The 9,044-nt window shown below is 49.1% G+C and overlaps 1 protein-coding gene across 1 annotated transcript in view; it reads left to right on the forward strand.

Moving 5' to 3' along the window:
* Window positions 1–8,801, forward strand: part of LOC147430874 (alpha-(1,4)-fucosyltransferase-like) — a 50,049-nt gene extending 41,248 nt beyond the window's left edge. Inside the window, exons 2-3 of the mRNA XM_086493410.1 lie at window positions 7,607–7,780; window positions 7,859–8,801. Of these exons, the coding sequence (XP_086349536.1) occupies window positions 7,607–7,780; window positions 7,859–8,431 (747 nt within the window). The 3' untranslated portion in view covers window positions 8,432–8,801. The remainder of the gene's footprint in view (window positions 1–7,606; window positions 7,781–7,858) is intronic.
* Window positions 8,802–9,044: the final 243 nt, after the last annotated feature.

A 9,044-nucleotide genomic window follows, 5' to 3' on the forward strand; every position in this document is an offset into this window, starting at 1 on the left:
GTCCGAAAAGCTGAACATCGAGGATCTTGCCCACCTCTGCGAGAAGGCGGGCCTGGAGGAGATCACGCACCTTCCCTCTGTTGGGTCTGGTGCCGAGAATCTTGGAGATAACAGAAGTGGCTTGCAGGCGTGTCACCTCTGCCTCTACGCTCACTTTCTCTGTCGGCGAAAGAGCAAGTCGGATGGTGGGCTCCGCGGGTTCGGGTGAGGGGGCTTCCGTTGAGTCCCTATGTGGCGGAGCGGAGTCCTCCATCTGTGTCTGTTGCTGTGGCGGCGAGCAAAATCGGGAAGAGAACAGTCCTCCAACTCCTCCAATGCAGAAAATCCTGGGCGAAAGGGTGGGGGGGACTGGTGTGGGGAAAAGAGGAGGGCAGTGGGCTGGAGATGGGCGGAAAAGGGGCAGCGTGCAGGCTGAGGGCAGCAGGCAGCGTGCAATGGGGTGGGGCCGGGGGGGGGGGGGGGGGGGGGGGTGATGGGAGCAAGGGGGGGGGGATGCAGTGATGGCGAAGGCAGCAGCAGCGAGCGCGCGTAGTGTTGGGCTGGGATCCTCCTTTTCTTCGCCTACCTGTACTTATAAGGAGCCTGCATTTTCTTCATCTATGTGGAAACTAACGTAAAGATCACGAATATACTCTGTTTTCATCTTCGTTAACAAACAGAAGTTTGCATTAACAAAGAAAAAAGTCACCAGCCTTTGCGTCTCTAAGTGGTTCCTTTTCTTTCTGTGGATGTGGCTGAAAGTTCTCCAAAGCCGCAAATGATGCACAAACTTGGCTTAAGATTCTTATAGCTAGGTTTTGCAACTCCAGAGAATATCTTCTGACCATGTCACTGCACCTACATGGAATCTAGAACACAAAAACAAATCACTTTGATTCGAGAAGTTCAAAATGTTTTGCCATGGGGCTTGGGAATCACTATTGCTAGGAAATGCCTCCCTGAAACTCCACGTGACACTGTTTCAAATCGACCAAAACGCATCGGCGGACATCAAAACACCTTTCGTATTTTCCTTCAAGTTCAGTGTTTCCCCCCATTTCTCGAGGTATTTTGTCACAAATTGTGATGACATGGCATGCTTAATGACCAGACAGTGAAGAGAAAAGGGCCATACCAAAAAGAGCAGCCAAAATCTTATGCAATGATAACATGGCAGCTTTTCGTAAAACGAGCCAGGAATTGCGGGCTGCTGATGTGGCAGCCATACAGCCTATTTAGTATTTTGGTGCCAGCCTTTGGGGCATTTTTTTTTCCTTGTTTTTAGAAGACGAAAAGAAAACTAGGGCGACCACTTTAGGGGCCCCTTGTAACCTATTTAACTGTGCCTAGGGGGTGGCTCTCGCAGATCCGCTTGGAAGTGATTGCAGAGCTCACCTCTTGGTAGTTGTACTCTATGATCATCAATCAAGAAAGAAATACCGAAAGGAGTGCTAGACTCTGGGGCATCCCGAAACGGAACTCCGCTTCTCTCTCTCTTTCTCTCTCTCTCTCTCTCACACACACACACACACACACACACAAGAAGTACCGAGAAAGTCTCCAAGCAAGAATCTCTCTTTTGGAAGGCACTATTACTACCCTTATGAAAAAAGAAGAGAGAGATAGTCACCGACAAGAAAGCCATCAAAGAAGAGATCACCAATGAGATCGCAGGGAGCATTGAGAAGAAGCTCGATGCGCAAAAGAACGGATGGGTCGAAGCTATCAAGGAGAACCTCAAGCAAGAGGCAAGAGAGGAGGCCGAGAGGCACCTTTCCATAATGCCACACCCTAGCACATAGCCAGTCATCCACATAACCTGTCCATAGCATAACTCCACCACTCCAAGCATCCATCAGCACATTGCACACTTCCAACAAAGCATCACCAAACTCACTCTCTCTCCGAGTACACATCGTCGTTCACATTGAACGTACGTGGCCCTCCCTCCCAACCAAGTAAAGCGACATGTGAAGGGCACTGCGGTTGATACACACTCCTCCGCAGCAGCCTCTGTGGGCACAACCTTAGTAGCAGACCATTGCTCTCCCAAAGGAACCTTCATCTGTAGAGGGGTAGACCCTCGCATCACCTGCACCCTGGCCAAGGCTTTCCCAGCAAGCACCTGTGTCTCTTCATACATAGCAACCATGGGATCATCAAACCCCCAATCAACTTCGTCTTCAATGCATTCTTGACCAAAAGAACCTATATCCAAGGCATTGCCTACCTGCACTAGATCCTCCTTGTTTCCCATGCCTGGAACATCCTTGAGACCATCCAAGCAAATAGAGCCACACGGCTCCACCAACTCCTCTTGTCGGTACATTCCTGCAACCTATTCTCCCTCCATAGCCATAGCAGCTCCCTCCTTCTTGGGAAACCTCTGTACCTGTTGTACAACCAAAGCACATTCCACTGCAATCTTTACTAGCATGGCCATCAGCATAGCACCACACATTTGCTTCACTTGCATACCCTCGTTGATAGGCCCGGATTTCTCCACTCGGCTTCCGTCCAGCATATCTACGTGCCCTTTGATCTGCTCTTCACACACATCTACTACCACATCTCCACACTCACATGCATAAGGTCAAACTCCTCATACCTTGAGTAGGACGAATCCGTCTCCCAGCTTGTATCTTTATCCAAAGAGCTGTTGTAGCTTGACTCGTGCTCTCCCTTTGTCTCGAGATCTGGAATCTCGTCCACCTCTACTGCTTCAATCTCATCAGAAAATCTCACCTGCCGGCCATGAGCACACTCCCAAGGAATTCGACTATCCACAACTGAATTTGCCAACACATCTCCTTGGTTTGGAACCACCGACACTTCTTCAACAACTGGAACCTTTTTGCCTTGCATCTTGGGTATAGGAACGACTCCATCTCTTTGCAGCCAGAGCACCCTTGGCTCTTCTTGCACATGTAGATCCTCTAGCATCAGCCCCATCTCCATTTCCACCACTTCAACCGGCTTTAACACCACCGAGATTGACCATCCTTGTCTCGCTTGATGTTTCTTTAAAATCTTCTTAGTGCGACTCTTTGCAAAAGCCATCTCCACTTTATCAAGAATATCCTCATGCAGGCACTCCATAAACTTGCTTAACTTCAAAAAGTTGACATTCTCTGCAGCAGTTACCTTTATGAGTTGCCCCCAAAGAGCCTCGAACTCCCACTCGAACTCTTGGAAATCCCCATCTAGGCTTTGCTCCAATCCATCTAGCTTGCGCTTCACCTCGTTCAACTGCGTATCCGCCATAAATTTTCTTTGAAAGGTTGCTTCTAAGGCCATCCAATCCGTCTTTTCTTCTTCATGCAGTCCATCGAATCACCTTTTTGCTTTGCCACGAACCAAGAGCGGAAAAGCTTGAACCACTCCTTTTCTCGACAGGCTACTCTCCAACAGAAACAAACCATTATCTTGGAGCCAGGTTTCCGCATCTTCCACTCCAGTGAAAACCAGAAATCCTGACCACGCCATCTCTAGAAGCACCTGCCCTTCAAAACTCGCGTATCTTTCATTGTCAAAACCACCTTCAAATTGGAGCAATCAGCGTGCTCCTCCGTGGGGGCACCTGAAGATGGAAAGGGGGAATGGGGAACACACTCGACACGCGCAGTTGCCCCTATATAGCTCAGGGTATTCACAACACCCCTATCCTGTTGGAAAACATCTCCAAAAAACACGTTTCCGCTAGCAAACCACCGCTTGCACACCTCTCGACTCACACACTCTTAACCAGATCATGACTCAACGCACCTACTCCCCACGGCACATTCCACAGCTTCCCACACACACACAGATCCTCTTTCTCTCTCTTTGCCACAAGACACTGGCACACTTGCCTACACACACACACCCGACACCGCGAACACAAGCACAAGAGCAGCAAAACAGGGGGGGGGGGGGGAGGGGGAAATGGCACCAGAATGCGGGCAATCTTTGCTTCTCTTTACTCAAGACAACCAAGTACAAGTGGCTCCGTCGGTACAACCTCGACGGGCACAAAAAAACGGGCCTTGGCAACCCTCGTTGGCGCCGCCTCAATGATGGAGCTTCCCTCCTCCTGCCCTTGTTGCAGAAGCGCACACACACACACACGAGCTCTCTCCTCTTTTGGGCTCCCGTTGGCCAAAAGAAAAAGCCCCTCCTTGGGCTTGCTTCACCCTCGACAAAGCCAAAAGACAAAGATGTAGAAGCTCTCGCCTTGCAAAAAGGAAGCCTCCCCTTCCACCAAGAAAAAAAACCTCCCTTGTTCAAAGACGCTGCCCTCTTCTCTTTTTCTTCACACACCTTTTGAGCTTACCTTCTTTTCTTTTTCCAAGTCCAGCCAACATTCCCTTTTGCATTTACAACCAAGAGGATTTTTTACGCATGCTTCCCATGCAATCTGTGCTCGTACACACTCGAACTTGCCAGATTCCCATTCGGTCCTGCCATACCGAACTTCATCTTGCTGAGTCCAGATCCCGAGAACTTGACCGGATTCCTACTGTCTCACGCCCTCGAACGGTGATCCACAAAGCTATAAAAAAGCCCGATTTGCCTTCGTCGTGGCCACCGCCCAAGATTCCGAAGCCCCCTAACCGAGGCCGTGAAAAACGGGAAAAAACATCTAACGTCCTCCTCTGAGCAACTGTACCCGAACTTTAAACTGGAATATCTTCCCCTTCAGAAGTTCGATTGACACCCCTCAATTCTCATTTGATGCATATCACCCTCTAGAGCCGGGTCGAACACAGTTTCCAAAGCAATCAACTTGCCCCACAACCCCCACAAATCTTCAAATGGCCCTAACTTGCTTTCTAGAGCTCCGATCAATGAACCGGGAAGATTGGCATGCTCCACAACTCGAACTCTACAGCCCTATCCACTCGCACCAGCTTTGACCACCTGCCCATGCTTGCCCTGTCCGTCGAGATCTGCAAAGCCTTCTAACTTTGGACAGGCATAACTTTCACACCGTGGCTCCGTTTGACAAGCTGTCTGGACCGGCTTGGAAAGCATCCCAAACACTATACCAGGCCACATATCTCGGGCACCTTGGACACCTAGAACCACCAACCTGTTAGGCCTCGTACAGGGCCCCTTTGGCTTGGAAAACCACTTGGACATACATTTCCTGACATCCCTCGTTGCCTTGGACCTTTGTACATGCCTTAGCACCCTGGCTTGCAGCTGTCAACATACATACCTATGCATGTGCCCTCTTCTATCGCCGACCAGCTTTGGCTGCACCACCGTCCCGTGACAACCCCCTTCCTCTTTCTTTTCTATGTTGAGACAATGAGCAGATTTTTGACTTCACGACAGGTTGGCTTGCGTGGTTTAGAGCTCTCTATTAGGGGAGGAAAGCTACTTGACACTGAGTTTGTTGACGACTAAGCCATGTACTTGGAGGCTGCTTGGACTTGTCCCTTGAGCAGCAGATTGCTATGCTCTTCCTGTCCATTAGGAGGAAACTGCCTCACTGGAGTTCGGCACGGCTTTCTTTGAAAGGCAAGAGTTGTAGTGGCCAACCAAGTGTTGTTGGCTACTATGTGGTACATCACATCTTACTGAATCTTCTCGAGCTCATGTATCAGCTAGCTAGAGAGGTTGATCAGGAGCTTTCTGTGGTTAGGGCGCGACACCCAGTTAGCCCGGGCCAAAGTGGCGTGGCACGTCATCACCTTACCTTGTTCTCAGGGGGGGTTGAGGATCATTGACCCAACACATCAGAGCAGAGCCCTCCTTGGGAAGTTTGTGGTCAAAGACTGCTTCCAAGGGAAGAGCCCTGGAAGTAGTAGTTGTTTCACTGGCTTCGAGCTGGAGTCCCCCATGCGGGCGGCCCTTGGAGCCCTTCCATCAGGTGGATTTTTACAGAGATCCGTAGAGTTGGTCTGAGCAGGAGGTTGGAGGATCGGTTTGCTGCGGACCTGCTTAGGTCTTGGGAGCAGTTGAGGAGTGGCGTGGAGCAACATCAGCCCACTTGCACGGAGGAGCGCTTGAGACAGCCCCTTGTTTGGAACCCCATGGTTAGCACTCAGAGAGGCCACCTGGTTGGTAGTAGGCCACATGTTTCCTGGGGTCCCATGGCAGAGGGTCCAGCCCACACTATCGGCGACTGGCTTTTGTTAGGATTGTCCGAGGAGGTTCAGAGCATCTAGCTACGAGGCATGAGGGGGGTGCTGAGCATGTGTCATGATACTACAGAGGCTTGGCTTTACCATCTGAGTGGCTCACCCTTCTAGAGGGAGTAGCTCCCAGATGGATGGGGGCCTTCACGCGGCTGGAGGTCCTCATTGAAGTTCGAGTTTGCTCGGAGTCCGTACCCCACATGTTCTTTGAGGTTCAGGGAGAGGGTCGCCTTCACAGAGTCTCAATAGAGGCTCCTCAGGTTCCAGAGTGTTGCTTTCAAAGGATACGAGTTGTGGGCATCTGTGGGAGGACATGTGTCATAGATCCTGACCCAGTAGATCTTGAGACTGGCCATTGACGGCTTTGGGCTTGGGAGAGCTGCCCTTTGGCACGAGTATAGTGGGACCCTAGAGAGTGGTTTTGGAGGGATCCCTTCACTTCAGCCGATCACCCTGGGATCCCCTTTTTCCAGTACACAGTTCGACTGGGGCGTCACATACTGACAGCATGCAGAGAGACTCGTCTTGCTGCAGCACTTCATTGGTAGGAGGAGGGTCTCACAACTGAGTTCTTGTCAGGTTTTTGGGAGCGGTTGTGAGAGTTACTATGTTCCAGTGGCTAGTTGCACACAGAGCTACAACAGTTGGGAGCTGGCTAGTACATAGTGGCTTCTCGGCAGCCTGTGCAGCTCGTGGCCATCCTTTGGAGAGTCAGCATCACTGTCTGTGGGACTGCCCCATGGCACAACAGGTTTGGCTTCGGGTTCTTTGGCTGAGGCTAGCTCTTTCCACAGCTTGACAGTACACTTGGGGTGCTGCAGCGTGGTCCACTCTCATGGGCCCTGCGCTCCATTTTGAGTTGGCTTCCACCAGCAGGATGATAGTGATCCAGGGGCTTGCCACAGATCTTACCCCCGAGGACTGGTGCAGTGAGAGAGAGGCGTGCGCTGCTTCCGCATCTTCGAGGCTCGCCCTGTCCCACCGGCAGAGACTGTTCGTGACGTTTGGCTGGAGCTGATTCACACTCTCAGGGTGAGAGACTTCAGGGCAGCTCCGATCGCATGCGGGAGCGCAGAGAGGCTTTCCTGCGACTTTGGTGCTTATGGGTCTTTCTTCACCATGGTTCAGGGTGTGCCTAGATGGCACTACCGGCCACCAGTGTGGCCTTTTCCTCCTCCCATCTTGTGATTTAGCCCTCATTGTACATATTTTGTTTATACACTATGAGAGTCTCCCCATGCCTTTGATGTACCCCATGGTAGAGGTGGTTTGTAGCCCTATGGGCAATTTTATTAACTAATAGAAGGATCTTTTTCTCGGAAAAAAAATTCATCTTGCACTGTGAATGGCAGTTTGTCAAATAACAGATTTTTCTCATTCTTTTGTTTTTCACACTGTGGAGTGTTTTGGTATTGACAAGGTTTCATTTGAAAAGCTTTGATATTTACAAGTCACTTTGAAGCTTTGATATTTACAAGTCACTTTTTGTGCACTTTTTCCAGAGGCGGACCGGCGAGCCGCTTAGAGCATACATTGACTTGGAGGCAGGAAGAAAGAGGACTGGCTTTGAAGATATCTTTATTAGTTATCATGCGGGTGATCATGTGCAAGCTACCTATGCAGGAGCTTCATTTCACATTCACCGAAGTTATGCCACCTCTTCGATCAAGCGAAATGTATGTGTGAGAGAATCTTAATATCATAGGGTGCTGAGCAGTAAGAAAGTAACTAAATGAATGGTTTTTACGTGCTAGGATATCCTTGTCTATTGGTCTTCATCACGATGCCTTCAAAGCAGAGATTCCGTAGCAAAGGAATTGCTTTCTTACTTGCCACATCACTCTTTTGGCAAGTGCTTAAACAATGTTGGTGGCCAAGGCTCACTCCGAAACATGTACCCAGATTGCACTAAGAGCTATGGAGATAATTCTTATTGGGCCTATCACTTGCATTGTGCGATGTCGCATTACAAATTTGTGCTAGCGATTGAGAATACTCGAACAGAAAGCTATGTCACAGAGAAGCTCTTCTATGCTTTGGATGCGGGGGCTATTCCAATCTATTTTGGCGCTCCAAACGTAGGGGACCTGGTTCCTCCTAACTCAATAATTGATGGCTCGAAGTTCAAGTCCTTAGAGTCCTTGGCAGCATATATAAAGAAGGTGGCAGCTGATCCAGTTCTGTATGCGGGTTATCATGCTTGGCGTCGATGTGGAGTGATCGGCAATTATCATCAGACAAGGGCAGTTAGCCTTGATTCTCTTCCATGTAGATTGTGCGCGCTTGCTAGCAAATCTGGCGGGAAGTCCGCTTCAAGTGTGTCGTAGTACGGCAAGAAAAGTGTTCCATGAAGATACACAGGAAAAAGCTTCAAATGCGAAAGGGGCGTTTCTATTCGAATGCCCTAGTGATAAGGACAGATCATGAAAAAGGCAGATCAATGAGAAGGCTGGCATTGCCATTTGCAATCCTCAGCAGAGTTTTATCGCGGTTTACAGGGATGGTCATGTAAATTCAAATTTATGATGTGTAGTTAACTAGGGGACAGCTTCTGCAACGAAGATCCCACTTCAGGTTTACATAGTTGTAGCATAAGTGACTTCCTGTCTCCATTCATTGTGAGGTGTACTGTACTGGTGCAAAGAAGATGCAATTCTGAATATCTTCAAGTTCACAGTCCAAAAATTACTTACCTCATGTATCCTGTTGTCTGTCCTCTCTCTCTCTCTCTCTCTCTCTCTCTCTCTCTCTCTCTCACACACACACACACACACACACACACTATATATATATGTGTGTGTGTGTGTACATATATGTAGGTATGTATGTATGTACATACATACATATATATACATGCGCGCGCACTATATATATATATATATATATATATGTATATGTATATCTATATATATGTATGTATATATATACATACATATACAT

Source organism: Adiantum capillus-veneris, chromosome 21, assembly GCF_014529385.1.
Source record: "Adiantum capillus-veneris isolate H3 chromosome 21, ASM1452938v2, whole genome shotgun sequence".
Taxonomy (NCBI): domain Eukaryota; kingdom Viridiplantae; phylum Streptophyta; class Polypodiopsida; order Polypodiales; family Pteridaceae; genus Adiantum; species Adiantum capillus-veneris.